General features: G+C 53.5%; 1 protein-coding gene across 1 annotated transcript; it reads left to right on the plus strand.

The window, feature by feature from the left end:
• Nucleotides 1-257: 257 nt before the first annotated feature.
• Nucleotides 258-26,039, plus strand: PRR12 (proline rich 12). The gene is made up of 14 exons (XM_063089114.1): nt 258-800; nt 2,380-2,492; nt 3,516-3,677; nt 3,762-7,075; nt 7,494-8,148; nt 9,454-9,875; nt 16,550-16,666; nt 16,911-17,044; nt 17,399-17,871; nt 22,221-22,346; nt 22,514-22,611; nt 23,940-24,086; nt 24,200-24,295; nt 24,441-26,039. Exons 1-14 carry the CDS (start codon nt 715-717, stop codon nt 24,585-24,587), a joined length of 6,090 nt encoding a protein of 2,029 aa, XP_062945184.1. The 5' UTR covers nt 258-714; the 3' UTR covers nt 24,588-26,039.
• The last annotated feature ends 1,020 nt before the right edge of the window (nt 26,040-27,059 follow it).

Here is a 27,059-nt window from a genome sequence, read left to right on the forward strand (position 1 = left end):
TTCGGAAAGGAGACCAAGAAGAATTGAAACGCAACAAAATAAAAGTCTAATGAACTGAACAGCGTTCCCGGGCGCATCTATGCGCGGCGGAGCTGGTTTTCTGTGCGAACGCTGCGCCCTACACCCCCAGGCCCTGCTTGAGCTCCGTCTCTTCTCTCTCTCTTTTTTGCATTTGCACGGGATTGTGGGAGGAAGCGAAGCGCAGCCAGACACCCCGCCGCCCGCCCCCCCTTCCCCTCCCCCCTCCCCCGGCCGCCTTGTGCAAAGATGGCTGCACCGTGAGCGCAGAGGAGGAGGAGGCGGCGGCGGCGGCGGCGAGAGAGCGAACACCCAGCGCCTGCACCCACCCCGGGGCCGCCCGGGACGCCCCCTCCCGAACGCGCGCCCCCCCTTCTCTCTTGCAAGCGCCGGGGCAAAGGCGGAGACAGCGGGGTCCCTCCTCCCCCCTTTTCCTCCTCCAGGGGGAACCCCCCTTCCCCCCTCCTTGGCTCAGCGGCTGCACCCCCCTCCCTTGCCCGCCCCTCCGCCCCTGCCCCCTCCCTCCCCTGCCCGGGGCCTTCCCGGGCCTTCGGCTGCTGCAAAGAAAAAAAGAGAGAGAAAAGGGGGGAAAAAAAGCAGCAGCGGAGGGAGCGGCGGCGGAGGAGAGCGCGCGCGCGCCCCCTCTCTACCCCCTCCCTCCCTCCCCCTCCCCCCAATTTCCACCGCGGCCAATTCATGGACAGGAACTACCCCAGCGCCGGCTTCGGGGACCCGCTCGGCGCCGGGGCGGGATGGAGTTACGAAAGGTCAGCGAAAGCTAGGTAAGGAGCTGAGGGTGGCCTGGAGAAAGGGGCCAAGGGGTGGGAGCCCAGCTTAGCCGAGCGGGGCCCGCCCGGCGACGCGTGCATCGCAAACTCCCCTCCGGCCTGCAAGGGAGCGGCCTTCCTTGGTTTGTAACAACGCCGCCGCCCCAGTTTGCAAATTGCAAACTCCGCCAAAGCCAGCTCCGGCATGCAAAGGGAGAAATGCAGCGGGAAAATGGGGGTGCTAAACAATTTCGGACTGAAAGGCCTTGGGAAGGTGGGAGGGACTGGCGAAGCAAGGCCTGGACTTCCCCGCATCCTTGGATTCTCGGCTTGCTTACCGCCACCCCCCTCCGCCCCCCAGGCTCTGCTTTGCAAAGGTGGAAAGGAAAGAAGAATTAGAACGCAGACCTGGGGGGCGCGCACCCCATCCCGGGTCCTATTGTTTCTGGACTGCGCGAGGCCGCGCCACTCGGCCCCCCCCGCCAAGAAATTCCGCGCGCAGAGTGGGCGCGGAGCCCCGCCCCCTTTCAAAGCTGGGGTTGTGTGTGTAAGGGGGAGTCCGGCATCTGGGACACGCCCCCCTTACATCCCCCACCCTCAAAGGCAGAGAATTCTATTTGATGGCAAGGAGTGGAGTATCTTCCCTCTTGACTCTCAGCCACGGAAGGGGGCCGTTGCATGGGAAGAGTGTCGGATGTTTCCCGGGTGTGTGTTTGTGTGTGTGAGCGTGGGCCCTGTGCGTGCGTGGCTTGCAGCGTGTTCACCTGTGAAGCTTCCTCTTTCCTGCTGCTTATCTGTGTCGCGCCCTCACACTCCACCTGTCCCCGATCCCCTCCACACACACACCTGGGTTTCCCAGCGTGGCTGGGCATAATCAAAAGTGTGTCTAGATTTTCCATGTGGATTTTCCTCGTTCTATATCTTCTTCCCCACGGATGAGTTGGATACCCGTTTGCACACATACCTCGCTTTGCACGAGCCCATGCATTTGAACCTCAACCCCAGGGGATGGACGGTGTTCATGTTCGCACTTGTACTTGGTCCTTTCCCCAGGTCCTATCCCCTCCCCACCCCAACCCCTCCTGCCCCTGCCGTTTGGGGAAAAATCTGCCTCCTGCCCCCGACTTGGTTTACACTACCCCATGAGATTCAGGGCCTATGTGTTCCCACGTGTCTACAGAAGAGGGGGCGTTCGTGCGCCCCTCTGGGGTGGGCCTGTGTCAACGGCGCTGGCGGGGGACGGGGGGCGCGAGGGAGAGCTTGGTAGGAGGTCCACGCCTTTCACATTTACAATTTAAGACATTTCTCTGATTTGCACCCTCTGTGTGTTTGTCTCGACCCTGTGCATGCCTGTGTTTGTAAACGTGAGACCATCCAGGCCCTATTTATTGGGGCCCTGAAGTGCGGGCCATTTCTGTGGCTCTTAAAGAGCACCCAGATTCCCTTGTCTTCTCCCCTTTAGGGCCCAAGGTTCCTTGGGAACCCCCCTCCCAGTCAGCTGGAAGGTTCCCCACAACTCCCTGGGGGATTTCCTGAGCTCCCTCCTCAGAGGGCAACTTGGGAGGACACCCTGACATCTCCTCCTTCCCCTCAGCTTGGTCTATGGCAGCTCCAGGACCTCGCACCCCGAGACGGACATCTTACACCGCCAGGCCTACGCGGCCCCCCACCCACTGCAAAGCTATGCCACCAACCACCACCCGGCAGGTACGTCCCCCATCCCTCCCCGCTTCGGCTGCTCCCCCCTAAGGCAGCTGGTTGGCTGCTGAAAGTTCCACGCCTTCCAATTGGCAGTGTCCTGTGTCACAGCCCGCCCCTTGCTGTCTCTCCTCTGATTGGTTGCCTCTGAGGTTGCTGGTCCCTGGTTAATTTCACGCCGGATTCGTCCGCCCCGTCTCTGGCTCCGCCTCTTTCGCTCCTATTGGTCCCATCCCATCAGCCCCCAAATCCCACCTTCTCTTCCAGGCTTTTCCGCCTCTCCAGCGCACCCCGGTCCTTTCCTTCGGGGTTTGCCCCGTCTTCTCGGCTCCTTGTTTCTTTGAATTCTTTCCTCCTGATTCTCTTTCTCCCTGGTCAGCTCCAGTTCTTTCCCCCTCCACCCCTTTTTTCTTAGATTTGCTTACTACTTTGTTCGACCTCCTCTGCTTTGCTTCCAACGCTTCTGATTGGTTCCCGTTCTTTGATCCTGCCCTCCTCCCCCGCCACCCGCAATGAGATTGTGCTGTCCAATTTGACCCCTGACCCTTCTGATTGGCTCCTTCCCTTTTTTCCTCCCCCGTTTTTTTTTTTTCTGGATCCTCCCACCTTGCCTCAATCTCTTTTGACTTGTCTGGTCCTTCTGAGACTCTAGTTGTCCCTTCCTTTTCCCTTTATCGAAATGGCCCAAATCATTTGACCTCCTCCTTGGCCTTAGTGAGGACTCTGTCCTTTTGTTCCTGCCTCCTTTACTTCTGGGTTTTTCTACTCTTTTGCCTACCTTTTCCCTCCTGGGCTTCCTGCCATTATGATTGATTGCATCCCAACCTGCTTTACTGTCTCACTTTTCCCCCTTCCCTCACCTTGGTCCTGTCTTCTTAGCTTGGTTCTGCTCATTGTCTCCCTTTTGAATCTGCCCTTTTCAGTTTCATCCAATCCCTTTCCCTGACACAAGTTGCCTTCGGCCTCTTTCCTTTCTCTCTCAACCCCATCCTATCTTCAACCTGGCTGATTCTATCCTCTGTCCCTGGCCAGGCCTCTCTGGACTCTTCGACACTGGCCTCCACCACGCGGGCTCAGCAGGGCCTGACGCCTCCGTCATGAACCTCATCTCCGCCCTGGAGTCCCGGGGTCCCCAGCCTGGCCCCTCTGCCTCCTCTCTCCTCTCCCAGTTTCGTAGTCCTTCCTGGCAAACAGGTAAGCCCCTTGCCGGCCCTGGAGGGCCAGGGCAGGGCTGGCTTGTGGTCCGCTCTGACCTACAGTCTTCTCCATCATCCCCAGCCATGCACACGCCAGGCCCCACGGAGCTCTTCATCTCAGGCGCACTGCCGGGTTCCAGCACCTTTCCATCTTCCTCTGCCCTGTCGGCCTACCAGCACCCGGCTTCCTTTGGCAGCCGCCCCTTCCCAGTGCCCTCGTCCCTGAGCCTCCAGGACCCCCCATTCAGTCCTCCAGCTAATGGGCTCCTATCCCCTCATGATGTGCTGCACCTGAAGCCCTCACAGGCACCCACAGTGCCCTCCTCGTTGGGCTTTGAGCGCCTGACGGGGGGCGGTGTCCTGGGGCCTGCTGGTCTTGGCCCAGCCCAGACTCCCCCTTACCGCCCTGGCCCCCCAGACCCACCACCACCTCCCCGCCACCTCCCAACTCAGTTCAACCTCCTGGCTTCCTCTTCTGCTGCTGCTGCCGCTGCTGAGCAGTCCTCCCCACAACTCTACAACTTCTCTGGTGCTGCCCCAGGCCCGCCACCTCCTGAACGGGCTCTGCCCCGCCAGGACACCGTCATCAAGCACTACCAGCGGCCAGCCAGTGCCCAGCCCCCACCGCCCCCGCCACCAGCCCATGCCCTCCAGCACTACCTGAGCTGCGGAGGCAGCTACCCTTCCATGGGCCACCGGGCCAACCTGGCCTGTAGTCCCCTGGGTGGTGGCGAGCCCTCCCCAGGTGCTGGTGAGCCTAGCAAGGGTGGTCCTAGTGGGGCCACGGCTGGGGCATCAGGCCGGGCCACGGGCCCTGAGACAGCTGGGGGAGGTGGGGCTGGGGGTGGTGGTGGAGGTTACCGCCCCATTATTCAGTCACCAGGTTACAAGACGGGCAAAGGTGGTTATGGAGCAGCTGCGGGGGGTACTACCAGGCCCCCACCAACCCGCTCTACTGCCACGCCCAAATGCCAGAGCTTGGGGGGGCCAGCGGCTGCTTACGCCACTGGGAAGGCCTCTGGAGCCGGTGGGGCCGGGGGCCAGGCCTATTCCCCTGGTCAGCCCCAAGGGCTTCTGGGACCCCAGGCCTATGGGCAGGGATTTGGAGGGGGGCAAGCACAGGACTTGAGCAAAGGCCCCAGCTATTCAGGGGGTCCTCCACAGCCCCCCAGTGGTCCCCCACCTCCTGGCCTAGCCACGTGTCAGAGCTACTCCCCAGACCAGATGCAGGGGCAGTTGTATGGAGTGCAGGGAGAGCCATACCCAGGGCCAGCTGCCCACTCCCAGGGGCTACCCACAGCCAGCCCCTCACTCAGCTATAGTACTGGCCATTCCCCAGCGCTCTCGGGCCATGGGGGTGGCTGGGGACCCAGCTCCCTGGGAGGTGGTGGGGAGGCCAGCCCATCTCACATCATTCGCCCGCTCCAGTCACCGCCTGCCACCGGCCGCCCTCCTGGAGTCGGTTCTCCAGGAGCCCCCGGCAAATACCTGAGCTCAGTCTTGGCCTCCTCCCCATTCCTGGCACCCCCAGGAGCCGGCAGCTATGCAGCTGGAGCAGGTGGCTACAAGGGCAAGGGGGATGGTTCGGACCTGCTGGCAGGCCCTGGTGGGCCTCCCGCCGAGCGCACAGAGGATGAGGAGTTCCTCATTCAGCACCTCCTGCAGGCACCCAGCCCGCCTCGGACCTCAGGGGCTGATGGCTTGGTTGGTGAGGATGGGGCAGCGGATGCCTCCAAGGGACTTGGGGGGAGTGGCGGGGCTGGGGGACCGCCAGGCACACCCTACGAGTTGGCCAAGGAAGACCCCCAGAGGTACCACCTGCAAAGCGTCATCCGCACCAGTGCCAGCCTGGATGAGGGTGCCACAGCAGCCCTCGAGCTGGGCCTGGGGAGGCTGAAGGAGAAGAAGAAAGGGCCAGAACGTGGTGGCGAGACCCCTGAGGGACTGGCCACTTCAGTTGTCCACTATGGGGCAGGTGCCAAGGAGCTGGGGGCCTTCTTGCAGAAGAGTCCGCCACCGCCACCTCCCACAGCCCAGCCTGCCCAGCCTACCCCCCATGGCCTCCTCCTAGAGGCCGGAGGCCCTGACCTCCCCCTGGTGCTGCCTCCACCTCCCCCCCAGCTGCTCCCTTCGGTCCTCAGCCACGCCCCCAGCCCCTCTCCCAGTGCCCCCAAAGTCGGTGTCCACCTTCTTGAGCCAGCTGCCCGTGATGGGGCACCACAGCCGCCTCCGCCACCCCCACCTCCACCACCCATGCCCCTCCAGCTTGAGGCCCACCTGCGCAGCCATGGCCTGGAGCCTGCCACTCCTAGCCCCCGCCTGCGACCCGAGGAGAGCCTGGAGCCTCCAGGCGCCATGCAAGATTTGCTTGGGGCTTTGGAGCCGCTGCCCCCGGGGCCTGGTGACACTGGTGTGGGCCCACCTAATTCCGAGGGCAAGGATCCTGCAGGCGCCTACCGAAGCCCCAGTCCACAAAGCAGCAAGGCCCCCCGCTTTGTGCCACTCACCTCTATCTGCTTCCCTGACTCCTTGCTCCAAGATGAGGAGCGCAGCTTCTTTCCCACCATGGAGGAGATGTTTGGTGGGGGGGCAGCAGATGACTATGGCAAGACTGGGCCTCCAGAGGATGAGGGTGACCCCAAGGCTGGTGCCGGGCCACCTCCGGGCCCCCCGGCCTATGATCCCTATGGGCCCTACTGCCCGGGTAGGGCATCTGGAGCTGGGCCAGAGACTCCGGGCCTGGGCCTGGACCCCAACAAGCCTCCTGAGCTGCCCTCCACAGTCAACGCTGAGCCACTGGGCCTAATCCAGAGTGGCCCACACCAGGTGGCCCCGCCACCCCCACCCCCTCCACCACCGCCTCCGCCGCCAGCCTCTGAACCCAAGGGCGGCCTGACCTCTCCCATCTTCTGCTCAACCAAGCCAAAGAAGCTGCTCAAGACGTCCTCCTTCCACCTGCTGCGGCGTCGCGACCCACCTTTCCAGACACCCAAGAAGCTGTACGCCCAGGAGTATGAGTTTGAGGCAGATGAGGACAAGGTCGATGTGCCTGCTGACATCCGCCTCAATCCCCGGCGCCTGCCTGACCTGGTGTCCAGCTGTCGTTCCCGCCCAGCCCTCTCACCACTGGGTGACATCGACTTCTGCCCACCCAACCCAGGCCCTGATGGTCCCCGGCGACGTGGCCGCAAGCCCACCAAAGCAAAGCGCGACGGGCCTCCCCGGCCCCGGGGGAGGCCCCGGATACGCCCTCTGGAGGTCCCTACCACCACTGGGCTGGCCACGGCCTCCACACCCACTGATGGGGCCAAGAAACCCCGGGGCCGAGGCAGGGGCCGGGGAAGGAAGGCTGAAGAGGCAGGGGGCACCCGGTTGGAGCCCCTGAAGCCACTTAAGGTGAGGGGTACTGGCTCTTGGAGGGTTTGGGGCCCATATGCCTGAGTCTTATAGAAAGAAAAGGATTGGGGCTGCATTTGTGATTCTTTGGCATTTTGGGGGGTAACGGGTGGATATGGTTTATATTCATAAAACCTGTGAATGAGTCCTAAATGTTAGAATTCCAGGGTTCCATCGATGGGGAGATCTTTTTGATTTTTAAAGATGACTGGTAAGGGGATCTTAACCTTTGACCTGGTGTTGTCAGCACCACGCTCAGCCAGTGAGCTAACTGGCCACCCCTATATGGGATCCGAACGCCTTGGCGTTATCAGAACCACACTCTCCCGAGTGAGCCACGGGCATACCTCCTCACTTAGAGGTAGGCGCTGGGGGCCTGGACTCCTGGGCCCTGACTTCCCACTACCCCTGTATGTAGATCAGGCTGTCTGTGCCCAAGGCTGGCGAGGGTCTGGGAGCCTCATCGGGTGATGCCATATCGAGTGCTGACCACAACAGCCTGGACTCAAGCCTGACGCGGGAGAAGATTGAGGCCAAGATCAAGGAGGTGGAAGAGAAGCAGCCAGAGATGAAGTCAGGTTTCATGGCCTCCTTCCTGGACTTCCTCAAGTCAGGCAAGCGCCACCCACCACTCTACCAGGCAGGCTTGACTCCCCCACTCAGCCCTCCCAAGAACGTGCCAGCCCGAGGCCTGCAGCCTCAGCCCCCTGCCGCCCCAGCTGTGCCACACCCCCCACCTGCCAGTGCCTTCGGGCTGGGGGGTGCGCTTGAGGCAGCGGAGAGTGAGGGGCTGGGGCTGGGCTGCCCTTCACCCTGCAAGCGGCTGGACGAAGAGCTGAAGAGGAATCTTGAGACACTACCATCTTTTTCCTCGGATGAGGAAGACTCCGTCGCCAAGAACCGGGACCTGCAGGAGAGCATCTCCTCAGCCATCTCTGCCCTCGATGACCCGCCCCTTGCTGGACCTAAGGACACTTCCACTCCAGATGGGCCATCCTTGGCCCCTGCAGCTGCAGTCCCGGGGCCACCCCCTCTCCCAGGACTCCCCAATACCAACAGCAATGGCACACCTGGTGAGCTCTGGGAAGGTGGTCTGAGGCACAGCAGGGATTTTAGGTTATTATGGTCACTAGATACAGTTGTCCAGGTGACACACTGTTTAAGGGACACAGTTCATGTTGTAGGTGTTATAGATTTGCATGTTTACAAAGGTAATTTCCTGATTGAGGGAAAGTTAGTGTTTTGAGAAAGGTGCATCTTTTTCTAATTTGCACAACTGGTAAGTGGGCCCTAGCAGGGGCACTAAGGTGGGTGCTGGAGAATGCTGGGGGACGGGGTAGGATATAAATGATGGAAACAGGTGACAGGTTACTGAGAGAGGTTTTGGAACTGCTGCGGGTGTGAGGCCTGAGTCCATGTCTAAGGAGTCAGCAATGTGCCATAAAGAACAGAAAGGTTCTTTATCTGTCCCTTACTGCAGACAGATTTGGGGAGCGTGATGGCTCTTGCACCAGGGCGGAAGGGAATAGCTGGGGGTTTGGTAGGGTCTAGATGATATTCTGTCTTGAGACAGGGTTTGGAAAACATTTAAGGGGCATTAATGTGGGGAACAGAGACACTGGAGGATGAAGGAGGTGGGAGTTTGGAGGAGGGTATTTGGGAATAGTGAAAGAAAGGACTGTGTGTTCAGAGGAGTCCTAGGTAATGGAGAGGTTTTTGGGGGGTCTGTAGAAGGGAGGTGAGGGGATGATGTTTAACAGAGGCAGTGGGGAGAGGATGGGAAATGCCAGAGGGTTCCAAGCCAAGTGCAGGATTATTGGCACAGGAGGGTCGTGGCTGAGGACACAGGGATGATGAAGCAGCAGTTTGAGCGGGCAGGGGAGATTCCAGGGAGTTAGAGGGAGTTGCTAAAAACACCCATGGAGTTCTTAAGGGACATCAGGAAGGGAGCTGGGAGGTGGGGAAGGGCTTCGATGGTCTCCAGACTGGTGAGCAGGCTGAGGGAGGAACAAGGAAGGTCTTGGATGGAGGACAGGACCTCGAGGAGGAAATGAAGGAGAGACCCGGAGAGGATGATTTAGGAGTTGGGAAGGACATTAAGGAAGAGGAGTTAAGAGCCAGACAAGCACTTTGAGGCTACCAAGAGAAAAGCTTCAGGCCTGAAAAGGGCATTAGGGATGGGAAACGGGTTTCAGGGGCTGAAAATAGCCACTGGAGCTGGGAAAGGGCTTCAGGGAGGGACTCTGATGTGACAGAAGGGCTGCTGGGGAGCGGAGTGGCAATGAGGGACTCTAGAGGGGATATTGGCACAGGAAGGGACGTTTAGGGTGCCAGGGATGGTGACTGGCATCCAGGCCTGATGTCCCTCTCTCTCTCAGAGCCCCCACTGCTGGAGGAGAAGCCCCCTCCCTCCCCACCTCCTGCCCCAACGCCTCAGCCTCAGCCTCCACCACCCCCGCCTCCGCCACCACCTGCCCTGCCCTCACCACCCCCACTGGTGGCCCCTGCGCCCAGTTCGCCACCTCCGCCACAGCCACCACCTCCACTAGCCCTACCCTCGCCACCTCCACCACCCCCGCCAACTGCCGCCCCACCGGCTGCCCCTCCTGAGGAGCCTGCTGCCCCGTCCCCTGAGGACCCTGAGCCACCCGACGCCCGGCCCCTGCACCTAGCCAAGAAGCAGGAGACGGCAGCCGTGTGTGGGGAGACGGATGAGGAGGCCGGCGAGAGCGGCGGAGAGGGCATCTTCCGGGAGCGAGATGAGTTTGTCATCCGTGCTGAGGACATCCCTTCCCTCAAGGTAAGTCCCGGCCTTGGCCAAAAACTGAGCCTGATGGATTTGGTCACTTGAGCATTTATTGAGCGCCTCCTGGATGACAGGCCCATGTTGGGGATTGCAGGGACAGTAATGGCTGAGATAAGCTTACTGGGTCCCGCTCGAGTTCACAGTCTGACAGGGCTGATAGAGGTGGCCAACTGGAACAGTGTGCTCTTTAACGGAGGACATGGCGGGCCACTGAGATGTTATTTGTATGTGTGTACGTGTATGTATTACTTGTGTGTAGGAAAAAACAATTGTTAACATTTATGGGTGTTAGGGGTAGTCATATCATGTAACAAAGCAGATGGGACTCTGGTCTTGGGAAGCTTCTAATAAAACAGAACAAGCCAAGAGAAAAAGACGACTTTGTGATTTATGTCTTAATGGTGGAAACGTGAGGTGTTGACATTGCTTACCTACAAGGACACACACACACCCACGCACACATGCACACACACACACACACACACACACACACAATAGCTAATCCTTTGGGAATGCTTACTGTGTGTCAGGCTGTATCTTCCATACTTTATGTAGACCGGCTCATTCGTTACTTCCAGTTACTTTACTACAGGGGCTGGCTGGTTTGGCCCCTGGGCCAAATCCAGCTCACTGCCTGTTTTTGTGAGTAAAGTTTTATTGGTGAACAGCCATGTTTATTCACTTATATATCATCTATGGCTGTTTTCCCCATATGATGGCGCAGAGAGTGGGATATTTAGCTAGCCCAAAAAGCCAAAAATACTTTATCTGGAAAAAGTTTGCCTACCTCTATTGTACTTGGTTCATTGGTCAGATAAAGTTGGATCAGAGGATTAATATGCTAGGTGCTTGACAAGGGTAGGTGACATCAGATGCTCGCAGAGTGCTTTGCATAGAGTGTGAATTAGTTCAGTAGGTCAGCAAGCTGTTGGCACCCGCATGGTGGCACCAAAGGCCAAGGCTATCCTTCATATCAATCACTGTCATTGACTGTATCGATTATGGGGAAGGATCAGTATTTGGCCTTTGATTTACATTATGGCATATAACTTAGTCTTGGGTATTGTTTCTGAAATACTGATGGAGAAATTGTAGGATGAAGTATAATTATAAGGGTAATAACTATTATTATACTTTTTTAAATGTGTTTTGTGAGGTGAACTTAATGTGTTTTTTTCCTAAGTTATTTTTAATCTATTTTATTGTGGGAAAAGTAGAGCAAATAGAATAATGGAGCTAGGCTGGCCAGTTAACTCAGGTGGTTAGAGCATGGTGTTGTAACACCACGGTCAAGGGTCGGATCCCCATACTGTCCAGCCATCTTAAAAAAAAAAAAGAAGAATGGAGCAGTGTGTACCCCTTGTTCAACTTCTTTTTTTTTTTTTTTTTCTTTTTCGTGACCGGCACTCAGCCAGTGAGTGCACCGGCCATTCCTATATAGGATCCGAACCCGCGGCGGGAGCGTCGCTGCGCTCCCAGCGCCGCACTCTCCCGAGTGCACCACGGGGTCAGCCCCCTTGTTCAACTTCCACAGTCGCCTGCTGGCCAATCCTGCTTTCTCTTCACCCCGGTACTTTCTGCCCCCAACCCCACCCTGCCAATCCTAGACATCGTATCGTTTCGCCCTTACCTTAGTATCTTTTCAGCATGGTTTCTGTACATGCAAAAGAACATTCATAAGAGATACGTATGTTATAAAGCAGAATGTCAGAATGAGCATCCATGACGCCACCTCCCAGCCCAGCAGAGTGTTCCAGTGCCAGGTGCCTCCCTGGCCTGTCCTCCTGCATCCCCATGGTCCTACTCACTCTTTTAGTACCCTGTGTACATTATTTCATTTTATCTTCACAATTTCTGAGGCTGATTTGGCCATCAGCATGGGACAGGTCAGGAAGATGTTGAATGAACAGCAATAATAGAAATGTCCACTACCTACCTCCTGAGGGACAGGATTTCGGGCATGTCACAGTCAGAATTCAGTTTTATCTTTTTTTTTTATTGCTGTAACATGCATACCACGAAATTTATCATTTTAACCACTTTAAAGTGTACAGTTCAATGGCATTAATTATATTCCACATTATTGTGTAGCCATCCCCACTGTCCGTCTTTTTATCTTTGTAATCACCCTTTATGACACGGACTGCTATTCCTATTTTACAGAGAAGCATACTGAGGCTTAGACAGGTAAAGTCCTTTCTGCTAAGGGTTATTGTCCCCATTTTACAGGGAAGGAACTGAGGCTCAGACAGGTAAAGTAGCCTTCCCAGGCTTTGTAGCTTGGGATCCATACCCCACTTTGCTGGCCCCAGGAGCCCATGTTCTGAGCACCAGATTCAGCCATTTGCTGTGTACATTCAAGCCAAATGTTGGCAATGCCAGTGACCAGTGCTGCTGGGCACCCAGCACAGGGCCAAATGAATAGGGGCGGGGTCTGTGACTGTCTCCATTTTACAGATGAGGAAGTTCATGTTTAGAGAAAGGGAAGCATTCAACTGGCGGGTGTCTAGCTGGGATTGGAGCCAGGGCCATCTGACACCACCTCTCAATTGGCACGGGGCAGGGGAAGAGGCCAGGTGAGGACTCAGATGCTTAAAATACAACTTGAGTGTGCATTATAATGGGGGACACACAGCCCCAATCCTGAGCCACTCAGGCAGACGTTGGGGACTCATTCATGCATCTGAAGACAGGGCAAGCTGGTGGCATTGTTAAAAGCCCAGCTTTGGTGTTAACCTGACTGGCTCGAATCTCAGCCACTTCTCAGCTGGGCCAGTGTGGAAACTTCCTGAGCCTCAGTTTCCTCAGCTGTAAACGGGGCTGATCATGTTAGTACCTCTCTCACACGATGCTGTGAGGACTCACACGTTATGGCTTGTCCAGTTCGGCAACAACAGGCGGCTTGCAGAATGTGCCTGTGGACACTTGCTTCTGTTAATCTCGGTGATCTTGGGCAAGTCTTTAGTTAAAGAGCTTGGGAAACATTTTCTGTAAAGGGCCAGATAATATTTCAGGCTTTGCAGGCCACCTATGGTCTCTGCCACATACTCTTCTTTGTTATTGTTTTCTTTCCTTCTTAACAATCCTTTAAAAATGTAAAAACCACGCTTAGCTCAAAGACTCTACAAAAACAAGCCATGGGTCATTGTTCGTTCCAGAACAACAGCAATCCAATAGAAATATCACATGTGCTATATGTGATTTTTAAACTTTCTCATTTCCGTGTTTATAAAAACTAAGGTGAAATTAGCCTCAGAAATATATTTTATTTAAGCCAACATAGCTAAAATATAATTTCAACATGTAATAGGTACAGAAAAAAAATTTTTTTTGGCAGCTGGCTGGTATAGGGGATCTGAACCCATGACCTTGATGTTATAAGACTGCACTCTAACCAACTGAGCTAACCGGCCAGCCCCATAGATATAGAAAAATTAAAGACACTTTAATATTATTAAATGAGATTATTTTTCTTTTTTGGTGGCTTGCCGGTACATGAGATATTATTCATATGAGAAATTATTAAGACGTTTTCTGTTCTTTTTTGCTCACTGAGTCTTTGAAGTCCAGTGAATATTTTACACTGACAGAACATATCGATTGGACCAGACACATTTTCAAGTGCTCAAGAGCTGCGTGTGGGCAGGGGCTGCCGAGCTGGACAGTGCAGGGCTAGCCTGCTCTCCACTTCAGCTTCCTTATCTGTAAAATGGGAGTGATAATACTAACTCCCAGTTCTTGAGGTTGTTGTGAAGATTAAGCAGGATGTATATGGTAAGCATGTTGAGAGTGGAGGAGTTTGGGTGGAGGGGGAGTGGTGTAGGCACAGTGATGAACAGCCTGTGCCAAGGCCCTGTGGTAAGGAGAAGCATGGCATGTTTATGATACGCAAGGATGCAAGGCGCTGAGTAGCTGGACAGTGAGTACTGACACTGGGGCCAGGTCATGGAGGACTTTGGATGCTGGAGTGAGATCAGTGGATGCTATCGAAGACATTAGCCTCTGTGCGTTGCTAGGGCCCCTGCCCAGCAAGGACGCAGGGAGATGACTGAGGAGGTGTCCAGTCTGGGAAGTCAGTTTGTCCATAGCCACTGTCCTGTGATGCTTATTACCCGGTTAATTGGTCCCTACAGCTTTCTCATTAATACCTGAGTGCTTCTAGCTCACTAGCTTACATCACTGCTGCTTATACCATGTGTTTCCGCTTGTCACAGTTCACATTCCGAGGTGAAAATGTGATTGGTCCTGATTAGCATTTAGGGCCAAGATGGGGTCAGTGATTTGCCTGTTGATTGGCTGCTCATAGTCACATCTCCTTCCATCAGCTGTGGTTTCCATTGTGTAGGGTCTGTGGACAGGGCAACTTCCCTAGTAATTGTAAGTGAGCATGGTCAGTGATTTGATTGACACAAGGAGAAACAGGAAGGGCAGGGCTTGGGGACTGACTGTCTGTGATTGGGAAATGGGCAAGAATGATGCCAGGGGTCAGGCCTAATGACTGGGGGGTGGGTGGGGATCCTGGAAGGAAGAGTGTTTTGGGGGAAGATGCCAAGTCTAGTTGGGATGCAGTGAGCCAGAGGGACCTGACCCCAGCTAGAGAGTGAGCAGGTTCCTTAGAAGAGGCAAATAGAGAGTGGGAGGGCCCTGATGAGGGGGCAGTGCCCCTGGCTGGGGGAGATGCTCTGATGGCTTCTTCAAAGGCTTGTGAGAACTAGAACTGGGAGTATCATATTCACATTGAAAGGGAAAAGGCATCCCTGGTGGGGAACCTGCATGTGCAAAAGCCTGGGGTTTGTCAGCTGAACTTTGAGGGGTCTGGATGGCCTGCTGGCTGGGTGCAGGAGAAGGGAGAGGAAACAGAACAGATAAAGTCTCTCTGTGCCTGGCTGAGGAGTGTTTTGGGGGCTGTGGAAGGTTTTGGAGCAGGGCAGGATATAGTCCGAAATAGGCTTTTCCATCCTTGGGCCTCTGACCTGGCCCCTGAGTTACTGGACGGGAGGACTGGGAACTGTGTGGTAGTTTGGGAGAAAAGACTCGGGGTCAGGGAGCCTGTATCCCTGTCTCATCCTGCCTCACCCTCATACGAAACTTAAGCCAATGGGCTGGCCCGTGGCTTACTTGGGAGAGTGTGGTGCTGATAACACCAAGTCAAGGGTTAAGATCCCCTCACTGGTCATCTTAAAAAAAAAAAAAAAGAAAGAAAGAAACTTAAGGCAAGACCTTTTATGGACCTCATTTTCATCAGGTTATTGTAACCCTGTCTTTGTCCTCCTCTGGCTGATCTAAGAGTCACAGAAAATCATGGGTGTGAAAGTAATTTGCCCCAAACCAAGACTAGATAGCCAGTACCTGGTACCAGGTTCCTGTGTTGCAGCTGGTGTCTGTGGCAGACATCACTAATCGATCCCAGTACTCTCTACTGCTGAGCACAGTGCCCAGGGCAGCCATGACCAATCCATTGGAGTTATCATATGAATCCTGTCGATTACTTGACTGAAGATTCTTTGTGCCCATGTCTGGCTCCTCTGCTGTTCTCTTCACTCACCAAGGTCAGATGTGAGTCTGACTCATATCCGCTGGGTGCCAGTGGCTGTCTGCGTGTGTGTGTGTGGAGTTGAGCAGGGACAGAGATGGGGAGCCTTTCTATCACTGTGTCCTGCCAGCTGTGGGCATGCTTATAAAATGGTCTCAGGTAACCTGTCACCTGTTTGTTTTTGGCACAAGCCACAAACTCACCCTGTTTTGTTTATTTGCTCATCTGTCTTGTTACCACTGTACTGAAGGCTCCACAAAAGGCTCTGTTGGTATCTTAGTCCCTTCAGGCTGCTATACCAAAACACCAAGACTAGTTGGTTTATAAACAACAAAAACTTATTTCTTGTGGTGCTGGAGCCTGAGAAGTCCATGATCAAGACACCGATAGATGTGGTGTCCAGTGAGGGATTCCTGGTTCATAGAAGGTGGTGCATAGTGGCTCACTGAGGTCCCTTTTATTTTTACGTATGTATATATATATGTATGTATGTATGTACTTATTTATTTATCGGTGGCTGGCTGGAACAGGGATCCAAGCTGTTGATGTTGGTGTTGCCTCTAACCAACAGGGCTAACCAGCCAGCCCTGGGGTCCCTTTTATAAGGACACTGATCATATTCATGCAGCTTCTGCCTTCATGACATAATTACCTTCCAAAGGCCCCACCTTCTAATCACCCATCTCATTGGTGATTAATTTCAACATATGAATTTGGGAGGGATACAACATTCAGACCACAGCAGTGTGTCTTGTTCACCACTGTGCCCCTGTGCCCAGCATGGTATCTGGCAAATGGTGGTGCTCAGGGGTTGTCATTGCTTTTAGTCACACAGGAAACTTTGTATTGTTATACCGTAAAGCTACAATAGATAAAACCATATGGCACGAGAAGAAGCAGCCTGGTCGAGAATATTGGGTGGGCAGTAGGAGGACAGGGCTGGAGTCAAGCTGCATCCCAGGGCTAAAGACATTCTGGGGCCCAAAGGTATTTGTCAGCAGATGGTTGATGTTTGCTGATGACTATGGCTTTTATCTAAGGGGTTGGTGAGGGAGGCCAGAAGGGCCAGAGATTGGAGGAGAGGTTCAGGAATGGGGGCTGACCCTGCTGGCCTCTCTGCACCCCTCCTCCACAGTTGGCACTGCAGACGGGGCGCGAGCCCCCACCCATCTGGCGAGTCCAGAAGGCCCTGCTGCAGAAATTCACTCCAGAGATCAAGGACGGGCAGAGGCAGTTTTGTGCCACCAGTAACGTAAGCATCCAGAGGGGAACAAGGACTCTGGGGGGTTCCCGAGGTGCTATCTAAAAGTCTGGGTCCCCCTCATGAATGGCTCTGAATTGCCCTTGCTCTGAGGTGTATCTGAAAGGGGGTCTCCAGTTCCTACAGGCTCCAGGCAACTTCTGAGGTGGTCCAGGGCAGGGTGGGAGGCTTGGGTGTCAGGCTGCCTGTCTGGGGTGTGTAAAGAACTTCCTCATGTGCCTCTTTCCCTTCATAGTATTTGGGGTATTTTGGGGATGCGAAAAACCGGTACCAGCGCCTCTATGTAAAGTTCCTGGAAAATGTCAACAAGAAGGATTACGTGAGGGTCTGTGCTCGGAAACCCTGGCACCGGCCCCCAGTGCCTGTCAGGTACCTGCCATGGGGTTAAGGGGCAGGTGGCAGGCAGGGCCACAGGCATGGAATGGAGCATGTGAAAGAGGGAGGACTAGAGCTGGAGGTGGGGACAGAGACCTAGACAGAGAGGGAGACAGAGACCCAGACAGAAAGAGGACAGAGACCCAGACAGAGAGGGGACAGAGACCTAGAGATGGAAACAGAGACCCAGAGAGAGTGGGGGACAGAGACTCAATAGAGAGGGGACAGAGTGTGAGGGAAGCTCTTTCTGTGCTTTCTAGCACTGGGTTAGGCAGGAGGGGTCCCACAGAGGAGAATTAGTGTTTCTTGGGAGCTGCTGACTGCAGTCCCTTCTTCATTCTCTTCCAGACGCTCTGGGCAGGCCAAGGGTCCCGCATCTGCTGGGAGCAGCTCTGTACTGCCCCCCAAGGCCCCAGCACCACCTCCCAAGCCTGAAACTCCTGAGAAGGCAACATCTGAGAAGCCACCAGAGCAGACACCCGAGACGTCCACGTCTGAGCCCCCTGCCCCTGAGAAGCCATCCCCACCACGGCCTGTCGAGAAGGAAAAGGAGAAGGAGAGGGTGACGCGTGGGGAACGGCCATTGCGGGGTGAGCGGGGCACAGCTGGGCGCCAGACACGGCCGGAGCGGAGCCTCGCCACGGGACAGCCTGCCACTTCCCGGCTGCCTAAGGCCCGGCCCACCAAGGTGAAGGCCGAGCCGCCCCCTAAGAAGAGGAAGAAGTGGCTGAAGGAGGCAGCGGGCAACACCTCCGCGGGTGGGGGCCCACCAGGCAGCTCCTCGGACTCGGAGTCATCCCCTGGAGCTCCTAGCGAGGACGGTGAGGGTCTTGGCAGCCACAGGGCTGAGGGGCAGGCATGGGGGAGGGCTGTCCAGAGGGCTCCAGGCAGCCTCAGCAAAATAGTAACAATAAAAAGTAAATTACAAATAATGGCATTAGCTGACAGTTATGTGGTTCCTGACTGCGTGACAGGCTGTCTTCCAAGTACCTGACACATAAATTTTCACAACAGTCCTAGGAGGTAGATACTGTTATTATCCTCATATATACAGGAGGAAACTGAGGCACAATGTGAGTGCCACACAACCTGTATTGGGTGCCCCACCAGAGTTGGAGGGCAGCTGGCGGTGCCTCAGCTCTGTTCTTCAGTGCTGTGCTCTTTTATCTCTTAATAGGCAGGTTCTGAGGGCTGAGGAAGATGTGGGACCAGCTTCTATTTTGGAGGCCCAGAGATGGTGGTTTTCCTATGACTTGGTGGGTGACCCTGAGAAAGGGTCATCACCTCTTTTTGTGCCTTCATGACCACACCTGTAAAATGGGTTAGTAATAGATAAAGCATGTAGAAGAGTGATTGCTTATAGTGGGCACCAGATGCAAACTGCCATATCCCCACTGCTTAAATGATGTCTGGTTTATGGTGACAATAAAAACAAAAAACATATATATACAGACAGTCCCAACTTACGATGGTTCAACTTATTATTACAGTGGTGTGAAAGCAATATGCATTCAGTATATTCCTTGACTTATGGTGCAGTTACCTCCTGATAAACCCATTGTGAGTTGAAACCCATTGCACTTTTGACTTAAAATGTTTTCAATTTGTAAAAGGTTTATTGGGACATAACCCCATCCTAAGTCAAGGAGCATCTGTATATACATATGTAAAATAAAAGTAATGGCCAACTTTTGTTGAGTGCTTACCGTGTGCCAGGCATCACTTTAAGCATTTTGCACTTTGGATTATTTTATCTTTACATTTATAACCCTTTAGGTAGGTGCTGTAGTATTATCCTCATTTTAAAGATGAGGAAACTGAGGCACTGAGAGGTGATGTGACCTGTCCAAGGCCACACACTCTTAGGTATAGTGTAGCTGTTTTAACAGGGACTACAAATACATAAGTCAAATGAGAGGTGGGATGTCTTTCCGTCAAAGCCCTAATGTAGGCGAGAGGCTCATGGCAAATAAGAGGCTCTTTCTCATGGTTTTTCAGGTCCCAGTTTCCTTCCCTCTTGTTGCTCTGCTGTACCCCAGCATGCTGGCCTCAACCACATGGTCAGAGGCAGCCCAGCAGCCCCACAGCTGCAGTCCTGCCAGTAGGAAGGAGCACAAGGATCCCTTTTAAGTAAAAGTGCCAGATCTGGGAGTGGCCTAACTATGTCTTCTCATATCCCATTGGTTGGAACTTGGTCACATGGTCACACCTAGCTGCAAGGGAGCCTGGTAAATGTAGTCTTAGCAGCCTGTGCTCCACTAAGAAATTGGGCCAGGTGGAAGTAGTTAGGACAGGTAAAGGTAGGGCAAGGAAGAGGTTTACTGAAGGCCTAGATTTGTTGATTTTTCCCTCTCTGGCCATCAATTTTCTTTTCTTTCTCTTTTTTTTATAGGTGTATCAATCTAATGCACATACCATATAATCCATCTAATTAAAAATGTAGAATTCATGCTGGCTGGTTCACTCAGTTGGTTAGAGCACAGTGTTATTAATACTAAGGTCGAGGGTTCAGATCCCCTTATTGGCCAGCTGCCAAAAGAAAAATTGTAAGAAATGTACAACTCAGTGGTTTTTATTATATTCACAGATATATGCCTCCATCATGACAAAATCAATTTTGGAATATTTTCATCACCCTAAAAACAATCACTGTACCTTTTAGTCATCACTCCCCTTTCCCCATCCCCCAGCCGTAAGCAACCACTAATTTACTGTCTCTGTAGACTTAACTCATCTGGACATTTATATAAGTGGAATCATACAATGCATGGGCCTTTGGGACTGGCTTCTTTCATTTAGTATAATCTTTTCCAGGTTTATCTATGTTGTAGCATGTGCCAATATTTCTTTCCTTTTTATGGCTGAATAATATCCCACTGCATGGGTAGACCACCTTTTTTTGTCTATTCCCTGTTCATGGGCATTTGATTTGCTTCCACTTTTTGTCTATTTGAATAACGCAGCTGAAATTTCTGAGACTATGCAATGGGAGAGCTGGACTCTACACTCTCAGGGTACAGTGAACAAGTTTGGTAGATACTGAGTGAGCGTCAGCATCTTTCCTTGGGTCTGGGCCTGTCTCCCCTCTCCCCATGAGACTAGGAGCCCCTCCAGGGCAGGGTGAGCCTGAGTCATCTCTGGCTACCCTGCTTTGCCCAGCCCAAGAGGCCTCAGAACCATCCCCCTTGATTGTCCGTCATTCAGTCAAGAGTCTTCCTTCAGACCCAGCACCCTTAATGCATGCTGGAAAAATTAAGTCTAGATTATGACTAATGCTCTCACGTTTCTGTGTTCACAGTGAAAGTCCTAGAAAAAGACTACAGTGGTGTCCACTCTCCATTTCCATCCAGCCCCTTTCTGTAGGTGTTTATTGAGCACCTCTGTATGCCACAAACTGGGGACCCAGCAGTGAACAGAGCAGACAAAAGCGTGTGTTTTCATTGAATCGTACAGCCTACCAAGGGGAGTCAGACAAATAAATATATTCAAAATCATCATTGTAAGGCTGGGTAGGATTAGAAGCAATTAAGAAAAATAAATTGAGTAAAGAGGATCCAAGCAGGATGGTGGGTGATATTTTCAGGGGAGAGAATTGAGGAAGGTTTCTGGAGATGAACTTGGAGCAAAGATCTGAATGAAATGGGGTTGTGTGAATTTGGGGGAGGGAACATTCCAGCTGTGCGTGTCTAAGGATCAGGAAGGAAGCTGGTGGCTAGAGTGTGTGAGACAGAGGTGCGGGTCGAGAAGGAACAGGATCAGATCTTGTAGGTCCCCTGGAGGAATTTGGTGAGTATGGGACGTGATGATCATGCAGTTCTAACCAGCTGCCTGGTGGTTCTCTGCTGCCAGTCCACACTTGGTAGGATGAGGGACCTAGGTCTGTGTACCCCACTAGAAGGATTTGGCTTTTACTGTGAGTGACACGAGTCATAGAAGGGTTTGGACCGAGTCGAGGGGGTCTGATTCACACTGTCAAGCAGTCTCTCTGGCCAAGCTGTCACCAAGGACCCTCCATGTGGATAAATCAAGTGCACATTCCTCATGCCTCCTCCTACAGGATATTTCGGGAACCTCTTGTGGCCCCCCTGCTTCTCTTTTCCCTTGGACTGCCCTTCTTGGGCTTCATTGTGGGTGTCCCTTGAGTCTCATCCTTGGCCTTGTTCCGTCTCGTTCAACAGTTCTGGCTTAGTGGCTCCCACAGATTTCCAGTGAGCCCAAGCCCTGTTTGTTCCCCCTGCCCCCACAGGCTTCCCCCAGTCCTCCCAGATCACACTGAGCTCCTTGTCCTGGTTTCCCTATCTTAGGGACAGCCCCACTGGCTACCCAGTCACGAGGCCAGACTGCCCAGGCCCCACCCTTGCCTCTTCTCTTCTATCTCTCACTTCCACAGCTGGGCAGTCCCCAGCTCTGCCTGATTTTCCGCATCCCCTCCACTCTTTCCCCGCAGCCTTGGCCCAGCTCAGCCTCATCTTCTGCCCAAGGCCCTGATGCCGACCTTCCTGTCTTCTCACTCCGCGTCCTGTCCCCACAGCCCTGCTCCAAAGCTTCATCCTTTCCTACCTGGCCCATTGGCCTTGCCTCCAGTCTGACCCCTCCAATCCATCCCCCACATGACCTCAGGGGGGTCTTTCTACACTTACACATCCTCTCCGCACCACCCTGCTCAAAGCTCTGCTGTGGCTTCCTGCTACCCTACCAGATAAAGCCCCTGCCCTTTGCCTCCTGTGCGACCCCACCTCCCGTCACCGCCTTCATTCTTGCCCTTTATGATCCCATCTCTAACTTGACTCACTAGTTTGGAAACCAACTTTGCTGCTTCATTAGATGTAATTGAAGCCACACAGGACTAGGCAAATATGAAGTTCATTGGCTCAGAATCCTATTTCCTATCACTCAAGACTGGGCTTTTGTGTGACCTTGAACAAGACTCCCCTGACTACTCAGGCTGAGTCCGATGCCTTCTCTGAGCTTGCTGTGGTTTCTGTGATTAGAGCAGAACCATTAGAGCAGTTTGTGGTGGTGCTTTTCTGTCAGTCTTCCCCAGCAGTCTTGGATCTCCCTAAGAACAGGGATTTCTCTCTGGTCCTTGGTGTTTAGAGCAATGTGTGCCACACAGGTGGCCTCAGAGGAAGTTGGAGTAACAAGCCCATATCCCATTTTTTCCCCACAGAGCGGGCAGTACCTGGACGTCTGCTGAAGACCCGGGCGATGCGGGAGATGTACCGGAGCTATGTGGAGATGTTGGTGAGCACAGCGCTCGACCCGGACATGATCCAGGCCCTGGAGGACACGCATGGTGAGCCGAGGCTTGGGGAGGAGAGATTGGGGGCCAGGACTCCTGGGGCTGAGGACTTCTGGGTCTAAGGCGGGAGGAGAATTGAGAACCCAGACCACTTAATCCCTCCTAGGCCCTGGTGCATTGTGGGGCTGTGACTCTTCTGACACCCTGTCATCATCTTTCAGACGAGCTGTACCTCCCACCCATGAGGAAGATAGACGGACTCCTGAACGAGCACAAGAAGAAAGTCCTGAAGCGGCTGTCGCTGAGCCCAGCCCTGCAGGTGCGCTTGGGGGCCTGGGCAGAGTGTATCTGGGGCCCATGCATCAGACATGGAGACGACGTGGACATGTCAGCCACTGTGGTGGTTCCCAGAGCATCAGGCCCTGGAGGGGGAATCACTGGAAGGGGTCCATTCTGGGCTTGAGTGGAAGAAAAGTTGAGGGCAAGACTGTCAGGAGGAGGTCTCTGAGTTCCCAAAGCCCTGAAGGCCCAGATGGAGAGGAGCTGTAGGTCTTGGGATGGTGCAGAGGGGCTGCTGAGAAGGCTTAGCAGAGCACAGTTAGGGAGTACAAGTTCGGAGACAAAAAGCAGACTAGGGTCTGCACCCAAGGCTTGCACTGTAGCAGTGAATCCCAATGGCTTCTCTATGGACATAATGCAGGCTTTTAGAGTTCCATGCTTCAGTGTTAAGTCATCTACATAATTTCCTTTCTGGAATGGCCTGGGGTTCTTAGATGGAATATTAGGGCAGCTCTTAGAATTCTGAGATGCAATCTTAACCTGGCTCTGAGAACTCTGTTTGGGACACTAGTCTGGCATTAAGAATTTTGGTATAGAATGTTAGGGTGACTCAGAATTCTGGGATAGAATGTTAGTCTAGCTTTGAGAATTCTGGGATGGATTTTAGGCTGGCTCTGAAATTTATGGGTGTGATGTTAGGCTGGTGCTGAGAATTCGGGGATAGAGTATTAGCCTGGCTTAGAGATGGCTGATAAGATCTTAGTCTGACTCTGAAAATTTGGGATAAAATGTTAGTCTGTTTCTGAGAATTCTGAGATGTTAGAATGATCCTGAGAATTCTGGGATAGAGTGTTAGATGGCTCAGAGAATTCTTGGTGGAATTGGGTTCTGGAAACTTTGGAGGATGTTAGTCAATTCTGCAAATTCTGGGATTGATTGTTAGTCTGGCATGATGATTTGGGGTGGGATGTTATGCTAGGGTTGAGAATCCTGGTATAGAATATTAGGCTAAGTCTGAGAATTCTGGGATAGGTAGTTTGGTTGGGGCTGAGTATTCTGGGATTTGATCTTAGGCTGCCTCTGAGAATTCTGGGAAGGATATTAGTCTGGCTCCAAGAATCCTGGGATAGATGGTTAAGCTGGTGCTGAGAATTCTGTGTGGAATGTGGTGTCTGGCAGGCCAGAAATCTCTGGACAGGCCCAGGCTTCTCTGTCCTCTGAGGAGAGCAAGACTCCTGAGCATCTTTCCTGATATACAGCCTGCAGGAAACTGAGGCACCTGGATGACAGGGGGATTTAAGAACTTGGTGTTGGGTTTGGGTGCATGGGTCCAGGAAGGTGTCCTATTGACCTGCTGGCTTCCCGCAGGATGCCCTGCACACGTTCCCACAGCTGCAAGTGGAGCAGAGTGGGGAGGGCTCCCCTGAAGAAGGGGCCGTGCGACTGCGGCCAGCCGGGGAACCCTACAACCGCAAGACGCTCAGCAAGCTCAAGAGGAGTGTGGTTCGAGCCCAGGTGGGGGCCAGGACTGGAAGTGGGCTGTTCTGGGTGGTGTGGGGGGAGGGAGAGGAGGGACTCCCTGGTGTCAGGCCAGAGTGGCTAAGGCATCTCCAACTCCATCTGCCTAGGAGTTCAAGGTTGAGCTGGAGAAGTCGGGATACTACACACTCTATCATTCACTCCACCACTATAAGTACCATACCTTCCTGCGCTGCCGGGACCAGGTGAGCCCCACCTACAGCACGCATCACCTGAAAGTCCGAGCCCAGCCCCCTCCTCCCTGGAACACTGGTACCCAGGCCCTCAGCCCCCTCCCTTCCCAGAGGCTGGTGTCCCACCCTCCACAGCTCTGTGTTTAACCCCCTGCAGACCCTTGCCATCGAGGGCGGCGCGGAGGACCTAGGCCAGGAGGAGGTGGTCCAGCAGTGCATGCGGAACCAACCGTGGCTGGAACAGCTCTTTGACTCCTTCAGCGACCTGCTGGCCCAAGCACAGGCCCACAGCCGCTGTGGGTGACCCCACTCCAGCCTGGGAGGTCATCTCCTCCATGAGCCGAGAATTGGGACAGAACTGTGTTGTCAGGAGCTAACACCTGGGCTCTAGTGCCAGGGAAGGTGGGGGGTCAGTGGTCAAGGTGCGTCCAGGCTGCCCCCACAGGGCGGAGTTCAAAGTTCAACTCTCCACCTCTCCCAGCTCCTCTCCACTCCCTCCCCGCTCCTCCCACTGTTCGGTGTACAGAGAAATTATTTATATATATGTATAAATGTCTATTTAGTAAGTTTCCCTCCCCCCTTGCCCTGACCCCCCTCCATGGCCACGGCCCCCACTCCCTCCACCTTGTACATAATGTATAGGAAAAGTCTATGTATGGTTGAGGGGGGGTGGGGCGGCTTCCGAGAGCTGGGGGGACCCCCTTTCCCCAAACCCCGCCTACAGGCCAAGATCTTTGCTAAAGGCCATTCCCTCCCCAGGGCATTCGGCATTGGGTGGGAGGGGGAAAACGCATCTTGTTAATTATTTTTAATCTTATTTATTGTACATACCTGGGGCAGGGGGCTGGGGAGGTGGAGTGGGGAGAAGGGTCCCCTCGCTCTGCCCCTCACGCTCCTTTTCTACAGCAACCTGTCTGTGCCTCTCCCCCACCCACTGCCCTCTCCCGTTGTCGTCTGGATGTGGTTCTGTTTTTTATCAGTCTCCTTTCCCCTCCTCCTCTCTCTCTGCCTCCACTCTGCTCCCACCTCCCCACCACCCTTTGTCTCTTGCTCTTTCTTGGGCTTCTGTACAACTCAACTTGTATACACTGTGTACACACAACCAGCCAAACGAAAACCCACCGGCAAACACTTTACAGGCAGGCTGGAGTGCCTCTGTCCTGCGGCGTTTGGGTGGGCTTGGGGGTGGCAGGGCCAGAAGCTCTGGAATGGGGCTTTTCTAGAGTCCTGGGAGGTAGATTACCTGAGGTTGGGGTATGTTCTGTGTTGCTGTGTAACAAACTACCCCACCCCAAGACTTAGCGACTTCAAAAAACAAACATTTATCATCTTATGGTTTCTGAACATGAGGAGTTTGGGAGCTAGGCTGTACTGGTGCAGGGTCTGTCGTGAGGATATAGTCAAGGTGTCAGCCAGGCAGCAGCCTTCTGAGAGTTTGGGGCTGCATGATCCAATTTCAAGGTGGCTCACTCCATGGCTGTTGGCTGGAGGCCTCAGTTCCTTGCCACATGGACCTCGCCATAGAGCTGCTTGAGTGTCCTCGTAACACGGCAGCTGGCTTCCCCTAGAGTGAGCAATCCAAGAGAGAAGAAGGCCACAAGATGTCTAAGTCCCAATGTCAGACGTTGTATACACGATTGCTTCTGTCATACTATTCATTAGAAGAGAGTACGTCTGGTACACACTGAAGGCAAGGGGAATTAAGCTCCACTTCTTGAAGGGCAAAGTATATAAATTTTTAAATTTTTCTCTACAAGTGTCATTACCTGTCTTTTTTTTGGCGGGGGGGCACTAGCCAGTACAGGGATGGAACCCTGGACCTTGGTTATTGGCACCGTGCTCCAACCAACTGAGCTAAACTGGCCAGCCCTAAAATGTATTTTTAAGTATCTACGGGCAGTAACAGGTGTAAAGAACTGGCCAGCTTTTCTTGTCTCCCTAATGTGGAGTTGAGGGCAGGTCTCTCTGAATCTTGAAACTACAAGGTCACAGGTGGACTGGCAGTATTTCTAGAGGCTGGCCTAGAGAGTTATGGGTGGAGTTCTACATTCTTGAGCCTTGCTACTCAAAGTGTGGTCTGTGATCCAGTATCCTTGGAGTTCCCCAAGACCTTGTAGAAATGTAGAATCTCAGGCTGCTTCTCAGATCTACTGAATCAACCCTTTTTTTTGTTTGTTTTTGGCAGCTGGCCAGTATGGGGATCCAAACCCATAACCTTGGTGTTACAAGGCTGTGTTCTAACCAGCTGAGCTAACCAGCCAGCCCTAGAACCCATTTCTTAATAAAATCCTGAGAGGATTCTAAAGCACATTGAAGTCTGAAGAGCAATGTTCTAGAACAAGAATGTTAAAAGTTTGGAGGTTAACTGTCAGTATTTTAGAGCCCAGCCTATAGAGTAGTGAATAGGCCATTGCCATTCTAGAGCCTGGATACTCTAGATGGACCCCAGGGTTCCAGAACCCTAGGTTGGTCAGTGGATACTCAGCGTGAGATGGAGGGTAGCGCATTTAGTGTTCCAGATTCCCTCTGGGTGAAAGTGAGGAAGAATCTTCGTGGTTCTGGAAGCTTGGGTGTTATCTGTGCCATCACATGTTGAATTGTAGAGCCCTGGTTTTACAGAATAGAGGATGGACTAGTATTGAAGAACCATGATGGGCAAGTCAGCAATGGTCCATGAACTGTCTAGAATCTTTGAGTTAAGAGGGTTGAGGATGGACGTTAATATCCTTGAACTCTGGCCTGTACTGTGTGGGGTGCAACCTCTGAGGGAGCATCA

Source organism: Cynocephalus volans, chromosome 3, assembly GCF_027409185.1.
Source record: "Cynocephalus volans isolate mCynVol1 chromosome 3, mCynVol1.pri, whole genome shotgun sequence".
NCBI classification, from domain to species: Eukaryota; Metazoa; Chordata; class Mammalia; order Dermoptera; family Cynocephalidae; genus Cynocephalus; species Cynocephalus volans.

What these genes read in the sequence shown, in the direction of transcription:
- PRR12 (XM_063089114.1), top strand. Translation starts at nt 715, where the DNA reads ATGGACAGGAACTACCCCAGCGCCGGCTTCGGGGACCCGCTCGGCGCC. An exon ending in AGCCCCTGAAGCCACTTAAG is followed by an intron (nt 7,076 to 7,493) that starts GTGAGGGGTACT and finishes CCCTGTATGTAG; the next exon opens with ATCAGGCTGTCTGTGCCCAA. An exon ending in AGTTTTGTGCCACCAGTAAC is followed by an intron (nt 16,667 to 16,910) that starts GTAAGCATCCAG and finishes TTCCCTTCATAG; the next exon opens with TATTTGGGGTATTTTGGGGA.